The 18,800-nt window shown below is 46.8% G+C and overlaps 2 protein-coding genes across 4 annotated transcripts in view; both read right to left on the reverse strand.

Annotated features, from left to right (window-relative positions):
- GCN1 (GCN1 activator of EIF2AK4) overlaps window positions 1-7,113 on the reverse strand; it is a 61,743-nt gene extending 54,630 nt beyond the window's left edge. For all 3 annotated transcript variants that reach the window (XM_073312945.1, XM_073312944.1, XM_073312943.1), the window contains exons 1-3: window positions 7,009-7,113; window positions 2,974-3,076; window positions 511-574 (exon numbers count right to left, since the gene is read on the reverse strand). In XM_073312945.1, coding sequence (XP_073169046.1) covers window positions 511-574; window positions 2,974-3,076; window positions 7,009-7,026 — 185 coding nt within the window. In that variant the 5' untranslated portion in view covers window positions 7,027-7,113. The remainder of the gene's footprint in view (window positions 1-510; window positions 575-2,973; window positions 3,077-7,008) is intronic.
- A 1,968-nt stretch (window positions 7,114-9,081) lies between these two features.
- RPLP0 (ribosomal protein lateral stalk subunit P0) lies at window positions 9,082-16,216 on the reverse strand. The gene is made up of 8 exons (XM_073313317.1): window positions 16,117-16,216; window positions 15,471-15,576; window positions 13,394-13,569; window positions 13,212-13,299; window positions 12,748-12,894; window positions 10,693-10,878; window positions 9,830-9,970; window positions 9,082-9,306 (listed from the first exon to the last, which is right to left on the reverse strand). The coding sequence occupies exons 2-8, from the start codon at window positions 15,522-15,524 to the stop codon at window positions 9,151-9,153; spliced, it is 948 nt and encodes a 315-aa protein (XP_073169418.1). The 5' UTR covers window positions 15,525-15,576; window positions 16,117-16,216; the 3' UTR covers window positions 9,082-9,150.
- Window positions 16,217-18,800: the final 2,584 nt, after the last annotated feature.

Genomic DNA, 18,800 nt, shown 5'->3' on the forward strand with positions numbered 1-18,800 from the left:
CAGGTGAAGAAGGTTCTGTATCATCTACACGCATGGCAGAATGCCCCATATCCTACCTCAACACACAGCCTGACCTGACCAGAGGACCACCACAACAATTCTCATCCCATGACACAAGATTAACAATTAATTCTGGCAGGCCCAAGGGGGGGGTTCAACCACTTCTTTTCTACAGACCACGTTTTAAATCTAACCAAAAATTGCTCAGTTACAGCCCGATCCTGCAACTCACGGAGCTCTGCAAGGGCAAAGGGATGCACTCATGCACAGTGATTTTCAGGATCAAGATCTGAATTTGTTTTTAATTTGAAAAGATGAATTTTTGTTATTAGGTGTTATAAAACTTGTTTTTCTACAGATTCTAAATGTTGGGCTGACATTACTGGACAGCATTTTTTATGACAAATCTCTCTATATACTACACTCCACATCAACACTATTTCCATATGGAAGTTACTACAGTCAAGTACAACTACCAGATATGTAGCCTTCCCAGCCCCACGTACTCACCTGTAACGATGCAGGGTGAGGCAGAATAGTTTGCAAAGGCCTTTAACCACACTCTCTGGCAGATCTGAAATAAATTGGATTCCAAAGTGTTTATTTGGGAATCATCACTAAGGCCCCAATCCTGAAAAAATGCACATGCTTCCTTTTACTACTGTGAGTAGTCCCACTGATTCCACTGAAACTATTCACAGCAGTTAAGTTAAGCATGTGTGTGAGTGTTTGCAGGACCAGGGCCCAAGGCTGATTGACTGTAATGACCCAAAAAAAAATGGGAATCAGAATTTCAATTTTTAGAAGTGGGGAAAAAAATCAGAGCACACAATACTTGAATATTAAATTGTTTGCCATGGGAGAGTGTGAGAAAAGTCAAATAAATATCGTTTGTTTTTTTTAAAAAACCCACCACCATACCAAAAAAACCCCTCATTTTCAATCATAAATGCATTTTAAATTATTTAAGAGCATTTGAAAATCCCATATTCCACTACTCTGCACAGATATAAAGCTACATTTGCAGTAATGATTCATGGAGGAGTCTTATTTAGTAAAAGACTGACCAGGGTGATAAAGAGCATGATTTTATACAAAAAACCCTAAAAGCCATGGCTGAGACAAATATTCAACCTTAGGACCAGATATAGAGTGCATAGATACAAAGGAAGTCTTTCCATCAACTTCAATGAGCTCTGGATCAGGTCCTTAATCATTTGTAGAGAGCAAGTTAAAACTTCTAGGCTTGCTTTGTAATCAAGAAGCATAATATAAGATCCAGCCTCCTACATGAAATATGGTAACACTAGTTTGAGTGAAACCAACTGGACATCAGCATCAAACAGGGCTCCCTCCGCATCTCAGTGTCCACAAATATTTTATGAGTATCTGCCGAAGGATTTAACCTTTATATTTTCATTCCTCGTCCTCTTTTCTTATGTCTACGCTGAACAAGATACAAAAATTGTTGCTGCATGTTTCCTCATCACCCTCTTAGTTACCTTTTTCCAAATGTAGAGAATACATTTTCACTATGGTCAGACTCAGCGGGGCAGAGTTATGCCACAGGGCAGACCCAGATGAGTAATCAGCTATAGGTTGCTTGCTCTTAGATCAGGACCATTTTGGAAGTTATTTATTCACCTTTCAGAAGAGGCATGCTATCATGCCCAGTAATACTATCATCACATTTACAGAACACCTTTACACCTCAAAGGATTCCAATGAACTTCATGTAAAAAGGAAACATTTCAGTCAACACTGAAAAACAGCCACCTCTGGGGTAGTTCACAGCAGCTGTTTAAAAGTACAAAACAACACTACACTACACAACATGTTAAAACAAAGTGGAGAAACTAAATTTAAATCACTCCTGCAATTTCATCTCAGCAAAATTTATCTGATCTCACAAAAATTTGCCAGGACACCTCTACAATGGGAATATGTAATAATCAGGAATACCACTTTACATCTTCACTTCTCATCTGAGATACCCGTTTTTGGCTTTGCTGGAATCCTACGCATAAATAAATAACCAAAGGCTATGAACCAGAGTGGTCTGGCCTTGGCAAAATAGCAGCGCACCAAGTAAACACACTCCTGACCTGAGAGGATGGTACAGTGTTCTCAAATAACGGCATAAACACATTCCTAGGAGACGGGACAGGAACACACAGACTCTCGTAAGAAAAGGATGGGATGACAAGATAACGGATGGGGATGTTTTGTTTGAACTAGCAGGCACAAGGTACAGGACAGTAACGAAAACCATATGGAGTGCAATACGTAACTTGTTTGTATCAATGTATAAAAGGGGAAAGGCATAGGAAAGGCAACTTTGTACTTGCCGAGGGGACTGCATCCTGGTGCGTGGACTGAGCAGCTGCCTTGTTGCAGGCATACATGTTAACGTACCTGTAGCTCCTATGGGACACTAGTACCGTGCTTTGTCAACAATATACCTGGCCGAGCGTCTTTGCCACTGAACTGAGCCTGTGGTCTTTCCTTATGAATAACATTAAGGTCTGTTGGTGTTTAGAGCTATTTAGGAGGAGAGGGGCAGAACAGAAAAATCGGGCAAAATCTCCAGGACCAGCAAGCCATGCTAAAGGTTCATGTCTCCTTGTACTTGTGTATACATATATACAGACACAAACACACAATTGTTAGAATTGCTTAAAGGGAAAGCACATAGTCCAATGCCTACAGCCCTAAGGTCTCAAAAAAGGGACAAATATTTCACTGGTCTTTTAAAATGAAATGCACTGCAGGGGTTTCCAAACTGTGGTAAATGGACCACTGATGGTACATGAGCTTGATGTTTCATCCATTCACTCCATGATTTTTTTCAGAAGGTGGTATGTGAACCAATGAAGTTTGGGAGACGCTGCTTTAGCACATGCCTAAACCCATTCCATACTCTCTGTGAAAGAAATAGCAAACAAATGCTTTAAATAGATGAAATACAAGTACCTTGCCCAGTGACACATCTTCCCAGTTCATTAAGTATCTCTCTTCGCTCCTTCACACTGGCTGTGGTCACTTTTACAGCAAACCTCTTCAGTGTATCAGAAACCTAAAACAGCCATTCATACAAAAAAAAGTTATCACTCTCTTGTCACCATCAACATATGGACTGCACAACCAAAACAAACAGAAGCACCGGGAAGGGAGAATATGCTCTTTTGCAGACAGCCAACTCCTCTTACTAACTGACCGGTGTGGTTAGACACAGTCATCCAAACCACCATGGTACTTGGCAAGCCAACAACTCCTGCCTGTATCCATGAAAAGAAAGAATCATTAGAGTCTCATACAAAGTGACGCTCCTCTACTTGTTTGATAATTCAAAATCTCTTTCATATATACAGTAGGATGACCTTTCTCTGATTTTCAACCTTCTTATGTGGCACTGCATCCTCACTCAGTAATATACACTACCATTAGTCTCCAATTACCCTTTTATAAAGTGGACAGACTATATTTACAATGCAATGTCTCATGTGAATCACTCAAGGAACTGGAAAAATCAATTGCCTAGTACATGTGACTTTAAAGGTTAAAAAATTTGCAACAGAATAGAATGCAGATCTTTTGCTTTCCAGTGGTGCACTTTAGCCCCTAGACCAGGGGTCTCAAACACACAGCCCACAGGGTTATTTCCTGCGGCCCACCAAGCTCCTCGCACCCTCCCCGGAGTTATTTCCTGCAGGCCGCCACACTCTCCTCCCCCCTGCTCCCTGCGTCCCCGCTCCTCTGCCTACCTCCAGGCACTTCCCACTGCCAAACAACTGTTTGGCAGCGCTTAGCTTTTTCCAGGAGGGAGGAGCCCCACACTCAGGGGAGGAAGCGGAGAAGAGGCGGGGCAGGGGCGGGGATTTGGGGAAGGGGACTTTGGAGAACAGGTTGGAACGGGAAGAGGTGGGGCAGGGGCAGGGCCGGGCAGTGAGTGTCAGAGATGCAGCCCTCAGGACAATGTACTAGTCCTCATATGGCCCCCATGGTGATTTGAGTTTGAGATCCCTCCCTAGACTGCACTCACTCACTCATTTAAGGGGAGCTTCCTCCATGAGACAGTCTATGCTGCAGGCTTAATTTCATATATTGAGTATTTCACATTGTCAATTGTTATGAAATTATGTAAGAGGAATAACAAGTGAAAGGTTTTTCATTGTACCTTAACAGACACCTGTCACATGTTCATGGAGTTTGTGTAGGTTAGTCTCCTTTTAAACTGAAATGTCTATCAGGTTTAAAAAGTCACATCCTGTTTATAAAAAAAACTCTTTCCTATGTTACCACACAAGTGGAAATTAGATTGTTAAATGTTTTCTTTCAGTAATTTACTTTTCACCATTTATGCTGTCTGTTTACTTTTTACACCTAACCCAGCTTCAGAAGTGGAACTAGACCACTCAATTTCACTTTGGTGTATAATCAGTTTCACTTTTCATGCACTAGCACCATGTTGTGATGTCTGGACTGAAAACACTGCAGGAGAATGTTTAAATCCCAAACCCAGTAATAATCTGTTTCCTTAATTTTTAAATATATTAAAACATTATTAAAGTTTTGTAAAACATGCATGAAAAAAAATTTGTTCTAGGCTGACAGCAGGGCTTGGCACATCTGGTGGCAAGTAGCAACTGATGTAGTGTCAATTTCCTGCAGACAACCTGAAACAGTAGATGCATGAGAACCACCTAAATATAAAATCCCAACCCAGCACACGGACTGAGCAGTCCTAAAATGCTTCATGTACAGTACTTCAACTTCAAAGCTGGAATAGCCTCCATACCACCTGTATCTCCACAGCATAGGTGGAGATGCCTTGATCCACCATCCAAAGCCCCTGTTATACTGGGGCACACAGGGAGCCCAACTGAACTGTGCCCTGCACTCCCAGGAACACATGCCCTCCATGGACTCCATCCCCTCCATGGACTCCTCAAATCCTGATCCATCTCCTCCAAAGCAGAGCTCCACTGGTTTTGTAATAAAAGGTTCCTTCATATGCATGGAAATGGCAGGATTTGCTCTTGAGAAGTAGGAACTGCCTCCATTGATCTCAATGAAGCTTTTGTCTGTGTGCAAGAGACCCCTCAAAATTGCTGACTGAAATTTCCAGGAAATTCCTACCTCCCCTTTCCTCCAACTCAGCCATCCCAATCCTTGTGCCTCTCTCCAAGGATGGGCAAAGGGTAGGGTAAATCTGGCTAGCAACCTGCAGAATTTGTTGAGAGATGGTTGTCATCAATATTAACTGTTTGTCAGCCTACCAGTTAAGGTACGAATATGTGAGCAACTATTTTAGAGAAAACTTTCCATTGTTAAAGATAAATCCAAGATGTCTAGTAGGTACTGATGCTGATTGACCATATATAGGTGTGACAGCCATTTACAAGGAATACACCTCTGTTTTCAGAGGCTTGGGATAATTTTAAATCTGCATTATATTCCAGTTGTTCCCAATTGATCCACTAACTTAGGGAATGAGCAGTTTTTATCATTCACACCATTTCGGTGACGAGGAGTCACTGTGCAAAAGTCTCATGCACCACTGCTTGTTCTTTTTATTAAGATGTATATAGACAAACATGTGTTAGTAAATTATACAAGAAAAAAGGTCCATGAAAAAGTGAAGTCTAAACATACATATCAAGCCAGATAAGACCTGACTTTGGAGGGGCTCTCTGAAGCAACCTCCATAAAATAATGAAAAGTGCATCACCATAAGCATATAGAGAAAAGAGGAAAATATTGTAACAAATGAGCTAAGAACTGTATGGTTGTCACTCTTCTGCACATCACAGCTATTTATAATTTCACAGCAATATGGACAGAACTCACTCTCCTGTTCCTAAAGCCTAAATCCATACCACTTGATAAATCTTCATTAGCTGTTAGACACATAATAGGATCGGAGCAGTTCTGATTCCACCTAAAAAAGAGCTGAACATGCATGTGATCACATGCACAAGTCTTATTGCAATATCCTATGTGATTAAACTGGAATACATTTTTATTACGTACATATTTTTTTCAATGTATTAGGGACAGCCCTTTTTGTCTTAAAATGAACATTTACTGAATTTTTTTAAACCTACTCACATTCCAAGTACCAGTCAAGACCAAAGAAACTGGAAAACTAGAGAAAATATTTATCGATTTTTTCACTTTATACTTTTGATAGGTATTTCCATATAGTCAGTTTCATTGGTTTCCTTACAAAAGGGGTCAATGTCCTCTACTGTTTGTGTGAAGGTTTTTAGAGGGCAACAGAAACATTTGTTTAAAAGATACAACAAGGCAACTGTAGAACCACAAAAAGTCTCAGTGGCTGGGGTGGTGCCCAGAGCAGATTGTTTTTGCTGGAAACTGAGCAAGTTTCAACGTCATAAGGGCCTCTTTAACACTGATGTTAAGCGCTGAGCCAACCCCGACCTTCGCCCCCGCCGAGCCTGGCCCAGCGGCAGAGAAAGGCTCGTCCCGCCGGCTCTTGAGGCTCAGACAACTCCCATCTCGCACGGACACAGACGACGCGACAGTCGCGCTCTACAAACGCCTCCCGTCCCATTCCCCGCGCGGGGCGAGGCAGCGCGGCTGCTCCGATCCCCTGCGCAGCCGGGCCGGACTCCGCGGCGGGGCCAGGCTCGCACCGCGAGCCTGGGCTGTCTGGGGCAGGCGCGAGCTCGGCCGGGGACCCGCGGCCTCGTTCGGCCTGTCCCGGGGCTGGGCCCGCGCTCGGCCGGGCTGGCTGGGGGTCGGCGCCCGGCGAGGGCCGGGGCTGACGCGACTGCCACGTCCCTTCTCCCGCTGACAGGGGCCGGCTCCCGCGAGCCACCGCCACCTCCCCGTGACGCGGCCGCCCGAGCGCGGCCAAGCTGAGGAACCGGGCCGCGGAGACAGACAGCCCCAGAGCGGAGCCCGCACCACGGCCGGCCCGCGGGAGCGCCTCTCCTGGAGCCGCCTCCAGCCCCACGGCTGGGCCCAGCCCCCCGCACTCACCTGCGTGTCGGCCGCCATCGCGCCGGCCTGACCCCGGAAGCACCACGAGGTTCAGTTCCGGGTCACGCGCAGACCCGCCCAGGAGGCGGGGCTCGTGGCGCTGGAGATGCCGGGAGCGCGGGGCCTGACCCCGAGTGAGCGGGGCTGGGGCCTGCGGCCGCCCCGGCGAGGCCTCAGGAGCTGCCCGTTTCCCGGGGGCGGCCCCGCCCCCGCAGCTTCCCCAGCTCCAGCGCCGGGCGGACAGCGGCCGCCTGCGGCAAGGAAACCCAGCGGAACGCGCCCGGAGAGGCTCGGCCACAGCGGCCGGCCCGGGGGCCCCGACCAGGGCAGCGGGGGCCCCGTGCACGAGCACAAGCGGGCGAGCCGCTCCCTGCCCCTGATGGTTCCTCCCTTATCCGCGGCGAGGCTGCTGGTCACTTGCCTCGGAAACCCGGGCGCCGCTGCTCACGGGCTGACTCAGGCAGATATTGACTTTGTAAAAAGAAAAGGAGGACTTGTGGCACCTTAGAGACTAACCAATTTATCTGAGCCTGAGCTTTCCTGAGCTCAAATAAATTGGTTAGTCTCTAAGGTGCCACAAGTCCTCCTTTTCTTTTTGCAAATACAGACTAACAGGGCTGTTACTCTGAAATTGACTTTGTAGCAATAGGAGCCGTCTTCAGTTGCTGGTGTAAAGTTGCACCTAGTCATTGATCCGGGTCCCCTTGGGCGAGGTGCTGCCAGGGCCAACATAAAAGGCAGTTCCTGCTGCCAGAGTTTAATCCCATCTTCAGAGCGCCTGGGTGAAGGTCGCAAAAAGAAAAGGAGGACTTGTGGCACCTTAGAGACTAACCAATTTATTTGAGCCTAAGCTTTCGTGAGCTACAGCTCACTTCATCAGCGGGAAGTGAGTGGGCTGTAGCTCACAAAAGCTTAGGCTCAAATAAATTGGTTAGTCTCTAAGGTGCCACTAGTACTCCTTTTCTTTTTTGCGAATACAGACTAACACGGCTGCTAGTATCAAAACATAATAGTTATGCACCTAAATCCACATTGACCTATATGTGGGTCATTTTTTCAGAAGTGATAATCAGCTACAATTCTCATTGAATTAAAAGGAGTGATATTCTACAACCCTGAAAATCAGGCATTTGTTTTGGCTCAACATTTTGGCCTGCATCTTACATAATGATTGAATCACAGCACCAAAAATCACAACAGCTCATTCTTCATAAAATACAGGACACACCTGGCCTAACTGGGCAGCAGAACAAAAACATTTACTGTTGAATTGCTAAATCTTACAGCGTAATCTGAAGCACACCAGAGCAATCAAGTTCCAGACACTGCGGTGACATCTGCAACTGAGAATGTTCCACTGCTGGCCCCTTGAAGACAGTTCCAAAGCTGCAACAGGCAACCTCATAAGACTGAGTCTCTAAACTGATCCACTCATCACTTGCTTATCTAATTTATCAACCAAGGCCTTAGTTTTCATTGTGTATTCGGTTTAATGTAGACTGCTCCTCAGGGCAGGGACACTGTTTATTTGCCTGCAGTATCAGTGATTCATTGAGCACATTTGCTGTGCCTCATGGCTCCAGCAGACACTCAGGCTAGCCACTTGAGCTCAGACCCAGGGGTTTTCGTAAGACAAAGCCTGAGCAAGCACCTGACCCACAACATCCACACTGCTATTTTTAGTACAGTAGCTCAAGTCCTGCTAGCCTAAGGGCTTGTCTACACAACTGAATAACTATAGCATCCACACAGAGTGATTCTGGAATATCTCTTGCACTTTAAATTCACCCTCTACTTTAATTCACAGTAACATTCCAGTGTAGCCAAGGCAGAATTCATTAAGTGACATGACTAGTATTTGATATGTGTAGATCCCTCTTGCTCTCACCTGCAGGGGAAAGTTAGTTGAAGGTTTCTTGAAATTATTTTATGGGTGTCTTGGTAAGTGTTTATGATTGAAGGCAAAATCAAAAAAGTACATCTTTAGATTCAAAATCCATATATTAAGTTTCACACCAATGGAAAGTTCATGCATGATGATTCCTCCCCCCCACCCAAGATAAACACACAACAGAGGGTGTAAAATAGCACTTTATTTCTCTAATTAAACCAGCTGATGAAGTGGTGAGCATGTGGTAGGGGTTAGTCAAAGAGACCAAATCCCATGTCCTCATCAGACTCCTCTGATTCCTCCTTTACTTCCTCTTTTGCTGGAGCAGCAGCAGCAGGAGCTGCAGCTTCAGCTGCCACAGGGGCAGCAGCCAGGAAGGCTGAGGGGTCCGCTAGGAAGGCCTTTACCTGTAAGAGGATAAAAGCATATAGTAATTTCAGGGAACAAACAGGTCACAATTTACTATCCGATTGCCAGACTGAAAACAGATAGCGTATTAGTGGGTCTCCCCAGGAATTAAGAGCAGGGAGCACAACCTTTGCAACCCCAAAGGCCATGCAAGCAACTTACTAGCAACCCAAGGGATGCATTATACAAACAAACTGAAGACAACCAACAGAGGAGGGCAACGTTGCCTTATCATATGAGAAGAGGACTGGGGATGCTCTCAGAAAACACACTCCACACCCTCCTTGCCAATATACTGCTCCTAGGATTGAGGGGTGAAGAGGCAGAACTGCACCTCCACTAAGCAAGGAATTCCCCCAGCTGCAATGCAGTTACATGCACTTCACGCTGTTCAAGGCCTCTTTTCAGTGCAGATCTCTAACATACAACCTTCTAGATCTTTAAAGGCTCAGGCTCAAAGACTAGTTTGTGAGCCTTAAGTCCGCGCACAATCTATTCCAGTCTGTCTCGCTCACACTTTACCTTTTCAGCCAATGGGAAGGTGTATTCAGTCTCCACAGCCACAGCTAGGACTCGCTTGTACCCATTGATGATGGAGTGAGGCACAGAAGCGATGGTTGGGTAGCCAATTTGCAAACAAATGCTAGCTACGTTACGAACGCCCTGAGGAAGAGGGAAAGAAAGTCATGTTCCAAGCATTCAGCTCTGAAAATTATACTGCAAGTAAACACAACCATCAATAACAATATGTGCAAGCATAATAAAGGGTACTATGGGTGAGAGAATTGCGTGGTTCTGGCAAAGGAGATAAACAAGAGGTAGCCTTAACCACATACCTTTAACACTCGTTACAAGGGGTTTCCAGATTTTGTATTCTCTGCATTTCATACATAACAGATAGCTAACAGAATGGAACATCACTCCCAGTAGAAAACACATCTGTGTTGCAAATCAAAATTCCCAGCATTCAGGGATGAATGCTACAACCCACCAAGAAGACTACTGTATGGCAAAGCCACGATTCGCACTACCTCTATTTTCCAAAGGTAATAGGGAACACCAAAACACCTTGGGAAAATTGGGGTGCTGGCCAGCAGGCTGACACACACTTGCATCTGGATGTCCCAACTCTGGAGGGCAATGAAATGGCACAGACCAGTTTTAAAGGGACCATGCCAGGCCAATAACCTTGTTATTCAGGACTGCAGCGCTGTAAAATCACTTTTAGAATTCAGTGCTAGTCTCATTCACAATTCAAAAGGGGAAAAAAAACCACACACACAGCCCTCCTGAACTTCAGATTAGATACTCAAGCACTTAATCTGTCCCCATAACTACATGGAATAAAGTAGACAGGGCATATAGCACAGGCAAGCAACTCTTACTTCCAAGAAGCGTCTGTGCAGAGTCTCCTCGGTGATGTCCAGCACTTCAGGATTGTAAATGCTGCCATTGTCAAACACCTGCTGGATAATCAGCCCAAAGGAGAATGGGGAAATATTCAACATGTTCAGCAAGGTCGCTTCGCTGGCTCCCACTTTATCTCCAGTCTTGATCAGCTGCACATCACTCTGAGAGTCAAAGAGGGAAAAGTGAGCAACGAACCGCTACAGGGGTTAAAACGCGGGCACAGAGCCGCAACAAGGTTCAGCTTCCCATTACAAACATCTGTAGATGGGACTGAAGGAGTTAGACCCACAAATGATTCTGTATCAAAACAAGTTCAAAGCTCAGCTGAGCAAAGCATGAGGCACAGCCCACCCAGCAGATGGCACATTTCAAAGCGAGGTCCATAATTATGAGATGTGCAAATGGAATCAGCTACACTTAACACATCATCTAGACCTAGGCTGCCCCATTAGCCACTCAAATCAGAGATTCTCATACCCAAAGTACAGGGTGCCCAGCTAGAAGGAACTAAATAAACCCTTCTTCTCCACAGGAGTCAAACTAGACATCTGGCTTTAAAGATTACTGAAGGTAGAGCAGCAACACCACTGCCATTAAGATTATGTCTAAGTTTTTATTCACGTCTTAACCTTTATACTTACTATTCCTCACAGAGCAGCAGTTACCTAAAATAGTCTAAATTTGTGAGGGCAGTTTTGTCAAAAATGGATCGATACTCACTGATAAGCCTTTCAAAACCTCACCTTCCTTGAAACTGTTCAGAGACTCATCTTTTTTCAAAAACCCTTTGCCAAAGCTAACAGACTTGGACTTGAAATTCCTCTCTCGCATTACTGAACCTGCACTATTACGTACACCACTAGTTAGCAGAAGTTACCCCTTTTATTTTCCCAACTCTTCCAAGTAAATGAGAATACTGCCAACACTAGCCACTATCTAGATTTACCTGAACTGATGAAGGGGAGTAACTCGATAGGCACCTGGCCTTCAGAAGCAGCCTCAGGCCCCACTTTCCCCACCTCCAAGAATGGCTAGAGAGCAAGGAACTTCTCCCTCAAATTGCCTCACAGTGAAATACCAGTCCAGGTCCTCACACAGCTCCCCTTTGCTACCACACCCGCTGTATTTCACGGGGAGGGAAAGCACTGGCCTCCCAAGCCTAAGCAGGGGCAGGAGACTGGCAATGCTGCTCTTGACAGAATCATAGAATATCAGGGTTGGAAAGGACCTGAGGAGTAAGCAGGTCACCCCTCCCAAGAGTGTTTTACAAGGGAGAGGGCTGCTGGGAGAGATTTTAAGGCCAAATAGCAGAGGGGTAGCCATGTTAGTCTGTATCCACAAAAACAATGAGCACCTTAAAGACTAACAGATTTATTTGGGCATAAGCTTTTGTGGGTAAAAAAACCACTTCTTCAGGCCAAATAGGATCATTATGGTCATCTTGTCTGACCTCCTCCTCAACACAGTCCAGAGAACCTCACCCAGTCATTCCTGCAACAAGCCTATGACGTACGCTTCAATTATAGCATGGAATCATATAGATGAATGAGTGGGCCACTGACGAAGGCATTTGCAGGCTCTCAGTCAGCAAATCTGACCTGCTTTGCCATCTGGTAAAGGCATCTGAGAGGTTAGGGATGGGAGATCAACTGCTCAGACAACGCTCCCACCCGGCTTGGCAAGAGGCAGAAAGAACTTATCCAGCCTAATTTCTCTGACAGGTTACTATTTGATTAGGATTTCTTTGTCATGCAATGTCCTATTGTCACATTACTCTGCTATTTTCCTTTTAAGATGCTTTAGAGACATGCCTCCAAAGTCCTCAATAGAAGGTGGGGATCGATCTTGTGCCATGGAAAGCAGCACAAGACATGGGGATGTAGGGATGAACTAGCTACACATCTATAGTCCCAACTTCAGTGGAATTGCCAAACTGTCCAACCAGGGCCATCCAGTATATAGGAGCAGCTAAAAAGCTGTGAATGACCTTTTACTTGCTAGTAGCACACTGAACTTTGCTCTGCACTCACCAGGATTTCAATGGTACCCCTGGAGATCTTCGTGGTGATGCCCAAAGCCTGGAAGAAGGAGGTCTTCTCGGGACCCAAACCAGTGTTCTGGGCTGGCACAGTGACATCACAAGGGGCAATGGCACCTGCTCGAGCAGCAGCTGGCACCTGACAAGACAGTGCAAGAAGAGAAAGCAAAATAATGCTTGGCTTTCAGACAGTACTGTATAGACACTAATTCATCCTCACAGCACTTCTGTGAAATCAGCATCTCCCAGTTATTCACATGGGGAAACTGAGGTCACAGCAAGTCAATGGCAGCACTCTGAGTATAACACAGGAAATGCCTGGTTCCCAGTTCTTGCTCATTCTAAAATCACACATCCACAGAGAACGTTCAGTGTTACACTCTCTCCTTCCTTCAGATCAGGCCCCAAGACCTCCCTGAGTAGACGCACTATAACAATAGTGTCCTCCTCCCTTACCTTGTTAGCCAACAGCATGTCCCTGATCTCAGTCAGATCCTCCTTGGTGAACACAAAGCCCACATTCCCACGGATATGAGGCAAGAGCCTGGCAGAAAGACAGCATCATTCAGTTTCACTCTTCCAGACAACATACAGTCTTCCCCAGGAAACAGGGTGTGGAATCATACTATTTTACTCACTTTTCCAGAGCAGGGTTATTCTCCAGATGACCACGGATAGCCTTGCGCATCATGGTGTTCTTCCCCATCAGCACGACAGCCTTCCCACGCAGGGACATGCGGATCTGCTGCATCTGTTTGGATCCTACATTGTCTGCTCCCACAATGAAACATTTTGGATAATCATCCAGGAGTTGCTACAGAAAGAACAAATGAGTTTTACAAAGAAACCTAGACCAGGGTATAGAGTAACATTAGGTCCCATTTAGGCACCATAATGAAATGGCCAGATTTCCACAAGTGCTTAGCACCCAGGAACTCCATTTAGATGCATAAATGGGAGCTACTGTATGCTAAGCTGAGAAATCTGACCCAATGTTACCAACCAGAACCTGTCCCAAAGCAACCAAAAAACCCTTTCACCTGACTAGGGCTCTTAAACAGCCAACATTGGTACACATTCCAGTCAGCAACCAGTATGTGCACTAATCAAATAAATTGTCCCACCATCTGCCACTCTGCGGCTACTTCCCTCCTTTCCCCCACAAGTCTCCAAACCAACCATGATGTGCCAATTTTCAGGCTCTTTAGGTTGACAGGGAGCGTGCCATTGTTTAAAACATATGGTTACAAGGCTGCCAACCCAATGCTACAGAAAATGCAGAGTGCAATTCTTTCTGAAAAAAATTACATACGAGCAGCTCTCTGATGACCCCCAGAGAGGAAATAAAGGAGTCCCAAGGTACATTTAAGGGAGACAAACATGCTAAATGAGATGCATTTCAACCCTCCAAATAAAGCACAGTAAGGACGTACCAGGAGCTTAGCGGAGATGTGATGTTTATGCCTGTAAAAACGTTAATGCAGTTTATCTGAAAGGATCCCTTGTAAAGAGCCAACAACTTGATAATGCTCTCCATTAAGGAGGCTCGGATGTGTGGCTCTTTTGCCGATGCTACTTTTGCTTACACAGTCACTGTGAACAGTATCTCACTGCTACAGAACACATTGAGGCATTAAAAATACAAATGATATTCAATTAAGAAGCAGCACTAACATTGACAGGGCTCTTCTGAAGGATTTATTTGTGATTGGAGTGGACTCCGTTCTTAGTAGCATGGTTTAATTCTTTCCAGATTCAAGTGTTCTGGGGACCTTACTCAGGCTTCCCAATTGCTTTTAAAATGTTCAAAACCCTGCCAATGGCAGGTATATTCATTGTAAGAGAGAGACAACAGCTATGCAAGTATCTATTTCAAAGATCACTTGAAGGAGCCTACTGAGGACCCTTCTGATGAAATTTGGATATAACATCTAGAAAAGTCTTCAGAGTCGCATAATAGCAGCCACCAGCAGGGAAATGTGGAGTACCAGGCTCTTGGTCAGAGGTACTCAAACTGGGGGTGAGGGTGGGCATGGAGGAATGTTTGGGGGAACACAGCTGAGGCCCAAGCCAGCTCCTACAGGGGGCGGGGAGGGAGCGCCACCCTGCTCCACTCCCTAGCCCGGCACCCCATCTGCTGGCCTCAGCCAGAGCTCCACTTCTGCCCTCAGCTGAGGCCCCCCTGTCTGTGTTCTCCCACCCCACCCCCAGTCCCACTCTGGCTCAGGCGGGGGAAGGGTAAGAGGGAAGCATGACTGTGAAAAGTTTGGGGACCAGCTGCAATAGTGCTACTCAGTTTTTGCCCAATCAGCAGCTTCACTGGCAACTTTCCAGGAGCCTGGGGGCTGCACCTCATTGGTATACAATGGAGCAAATTGCTACACAAGCCATTAACCACAGTGTGGAACTACAGCCTATGGAGACCCACTGTCCCAGCACAGCTTGCTCCTCCTCCATCACGTAACCTCTGCAAACTGCAGCTCTGTGTGAATGATGAGGCTGGCTCCTGCCTTGCTGTCAAACACAGCAGCCCCCCTTCACTCTGTAGCGCCCCATGTGCCACCACGGATCTATGCTGCGTTAGGATTAACCCAGGGTGCACGTCTGCAGGTGCAGTCCAGAGAACGGCCAAGGCAGACTGAGCCAGGAGCGACAAGAGTCCATCCCAGCCCCAGGTCCAGACTGTCTCGAACACACCCCAAGGGAGACACTTACAATGATTTTCAGGAAATAGTTGGACTTCCACGTAGCCCTGTCTTCCCTGGGCATCTCGACGGTGCTTCCAAGGATTGCCACGAAGGGTTTAAAGACAAGCTGTTACCTGCGGGAGACAAGGGGAAACCAGGGTTCAGCCAGACCACTGCAACCGCAGCCTATGCCCCGGCCTCCGGCCCCCCGCCCGATAAGGGGATGGCCCGGCCCCCAAACGATCAAGCGGGGCTTAGAGTGGAGGCTGTTTCCAGGGTTTTAGAAAACGGAGCCGCTGCGGGATTGCCCCGGGGAGCTGGGGAACCGACGGTCTGTGTGTCCCCTGCACCAGCAGGGCGGTGTCTATGGGCCCCGGGCACCCCCGGCTCCCTCCAGCCCCGCGCGGGGGGGCCGGGCCCCCTCACGGGATTCCGTAGAGGCGACGAAGAGGCCCCTTGGCCATCGGGATCGCGGGATCAGCCCGGCCCCGGTGCTGAGCCGGCCCCGCGTGGCCAGGCCCGAGGCCTAGCGACACCCGGAGCCGCGGCGGGCCCCAGCAAGCCGGGGAGCCCCGGGGTAAGGCCGACTCGCCCGGATCCCCGTGATCTCCTCCCCGGCCGGGGGCTGAGCGCGGCCGAGTCCCTCGCGGGCCGCCCCCTCTCCGGACACCCACCTCCCACCAGGGCTCCGGGAAAGAAAAGGGAGCGCGCCCGCCTTCTGTTCTCCTCTTATACTCCCAGCCACAGCCAATCAGCGATAGGTGACCTCCGGCCACGCTCAATCTATTGGATCCTTGTAGACGTCAATCCAGGTGACCGGTCGAGTCCCTCCCTCCTATTGGACAGAAAACTTGTCATTCACAAGAAGGCGCTGTCATTTAAAGGGGCAGTAGCAGCACATAGAACCCTAACTCCTGCTAAGGCTCCCCCTTCTGGATGAGAGATATTCACCCCCCCCTTCCCCTCCACGCCAGCTTATTGGGATACTGGGCTTCAGCCACGGGGCCTAGGGACCACCAAAACCTGCCCTCTGATTTTCCCCGTGGCATCCTGCAGCACCCCCCGCCCCCCCCCCCCGCACCCAATGGAGCCAGTATTGTGACATCATCTCTGACATCCCTCTGATGCCTGGCAGGGGAGTTCAGTCCATCAAACATGCCACAGCCATAGTAACCCTGTTGTGCCTCAGGGCTGCTCTAACTTAGGCTCCGGTTACCCGAGCTGCTCAGACCACAACGGCATTGGGGTCACTGTGGCCCACTCCCTATTTCCCTGCACAAGGGCAATGGAGATGGGGCTGACATAATAATGATATCTCATGAGTTTTTCACGCGTGAGAGGATTTCAGACAGGCCAGGAGCTTGTCTGGTGATGACACGAGATGCTCCAACTGCCTTGTGAAGGTCAGCCCTGGTAGAAGCTGGCAGAGTCTCTCCTCACCGGTCTCACAAGATGGGAGGGGGAAGAAACGAGTAAAGAGCCCAGCTGCGCTGGCCTGGGTGTGTGTGTGTGAAAACCCCCTAGGAACAGGTGAGGCTAAATAAGACTAAATTGGGGGAGGTGGGGGCACTGAACTGAGGAATGGTACACGTCCTAGCTGAAAAACAGCAAAGAAATGTGTTGTGTTGTTGTCTATGTTAACATTTTGTTTGTAATATGGGTATAGTTTTCATTCATTTGTAACTCTTCTCTTTGGTTGGTTAGGTGTAGCTTATTCTTATTAGCCCTCTGAGTTGAAAGGCTGCTCTTGCAGATTTTACTTTATTGTTCATAGGTCAGTTAAACTGCTGCTTCCTTTTTTTATTCTCTGTAGGTACTTAGTGTACCTTCCAGAATTGATTGTGTGGTCAGGATCATTCTCTCTCTCTCTTCCACCTCCTACCAGGAGAGAATTTTTCCATCCCATTCCCCTGGAGAAAACCTCACTATTTTAATTTAGGAAAGCCTCTGTAAATGGTTTGCCCAGATTAGGGGTAATTTATAGGAGCAGAAGAACCAGGTTGTGGCCCTGTGAATCACATGATCTGGTGGCTTTTTCTGACCTTAATCGGACGTCCTGCACGTCCCAGGCCACTAAACCCCTCCCAGCTACCCCTGCAAAGAGCCCACTAACCTGGATTAGACTAAAGTATTACAGCCATCCAGAAACTAAACTGTGTCTGCCACAGGCAAAGAATAGGAGGGACTGAAGTGCACCAATGCCCGAGGCCCTGCAAAGGTAGGGAATTGATTTGGTGCGATACACCTAGATGATTCTAGCAAGCAACCCACACCCCATGCTGCAGAGAAAGGTTGAAAAAAACCCAAAGCCCCTACAGTAAAATTCCTTCTTGACCTAAAAAATGGTGCTCAGTTTGACCGTGAGCATGTGAGCCATCCCGGTTGATGTCCCATCTCCAGCCATGGCCAATCTCAGATGCTTTAGGAGAAAGACAAAAAATAAAACCTCGAATACATAAGGGGAGGGGTATGTCTGAATCCCTGAAGCATGAGATTTTGAATATAAGATTTAGGACCAAAAGGGAACACATGGCCACCGATCCAAGTCTCTATCACAGGCATTAATCACATAACACAATCCCACTCACATTTATCAAGCTCTATTTTATATCTAATTTAGTTATTTGTCCCTACTACTCCGTGCTTTGGAATGCATCGTGCCACCCACCCCACCATCAGAAAACTACCCTCAATAGGATTTCCCTGCACAGCTTACCTCTTAATTCTTGTTTGCCTGAGTTGAGCGGAGTAGAGTAGAGAATTGGCTCTGGGTAGGGTGTACGTGCCGTGGTTACACAAGGAACTAGACTGGTATTGCAAGAAACTTTAAATACCTTATGTATGCCTGATTGTCTGTTTGAGATAGTTATATGAGAGCAGAAAAGAGCATTGAGGCTACCGTATAGCGTAGGGGTGAAGGTCGGATTAAGGCATAAACTAACTAAACTACAGGTTAGGGCCTTGCACTGTGAGGGGTCTTTTTTTTTTTAAACTCCATTTCAAATATTATTAAAATCAGTTGATAAATAAAGGAGATATTTAGAGATAATCTTTTTTCCCATATGACAAAAATATATACATTTGGCTACACAAATACCCATAACCTACCTCTACCCTTCTCTAATTGTTCATTATAGACAAGGTGGGAGGCCAGGGCTGAGGGGAAAAAAGATAATTGCACTTGTAAAATTAGTATTTCTATGAGTAAGTCTGCTATCCGTCTCCTAAGGCAGCATTTTATTGGCCAGCAGCTGGTGGTAAAATTCTGACTGTGCCTTCAGAACTTATTCATAACTTCAGCAGTACAGGTTTCAGAGCAACAGCCGTGTTAGTCTGTATTCGCAAAAAGAAAAGGGGG

This window comes from Lepidochelys kempii, chromosome 15 (genome assembly GCF_965140265.1).
Source record: "Lepidochelys kempii isolate rLepKem1 chromosome 15, rLepKem1.hap2, whole genome shotgun sequence".
Lineage (NCBI taxonomy): Eukaryota > Metazoa > Chordata > Testudines > Cheloniidae > Lepidochelys > Lepidochelys kempii.

What these genes read in the sequence shown, in the direction of transcription:
- RPLP0 (XM_073313317.1), bottom strand. Translation starts at nt 15,524, where the DNA reads ATGCCCAGGGAAGACAGGGCTACGTGGAAGTCCAACTATTTCCTGAAA. An exon ending in ACTATTTCCTGAAAATCATT is followed by an intron (nt 13,570 to 15,470) that starts GTAAGTGTCTCC and finishes TTCTTTCTGTAG; the next exon opens with CAACTCCTGGATGATTATCC. An exon ending in ACATGCTGTTGGCTAACAAG is followed by an intron (nt 12,895 to 13,211) that starts GTAAGGGAGGAG and finishes CTGTCTTGTCAG; the next exon opens with GTGCCAGCTGCTGCTCGAGC.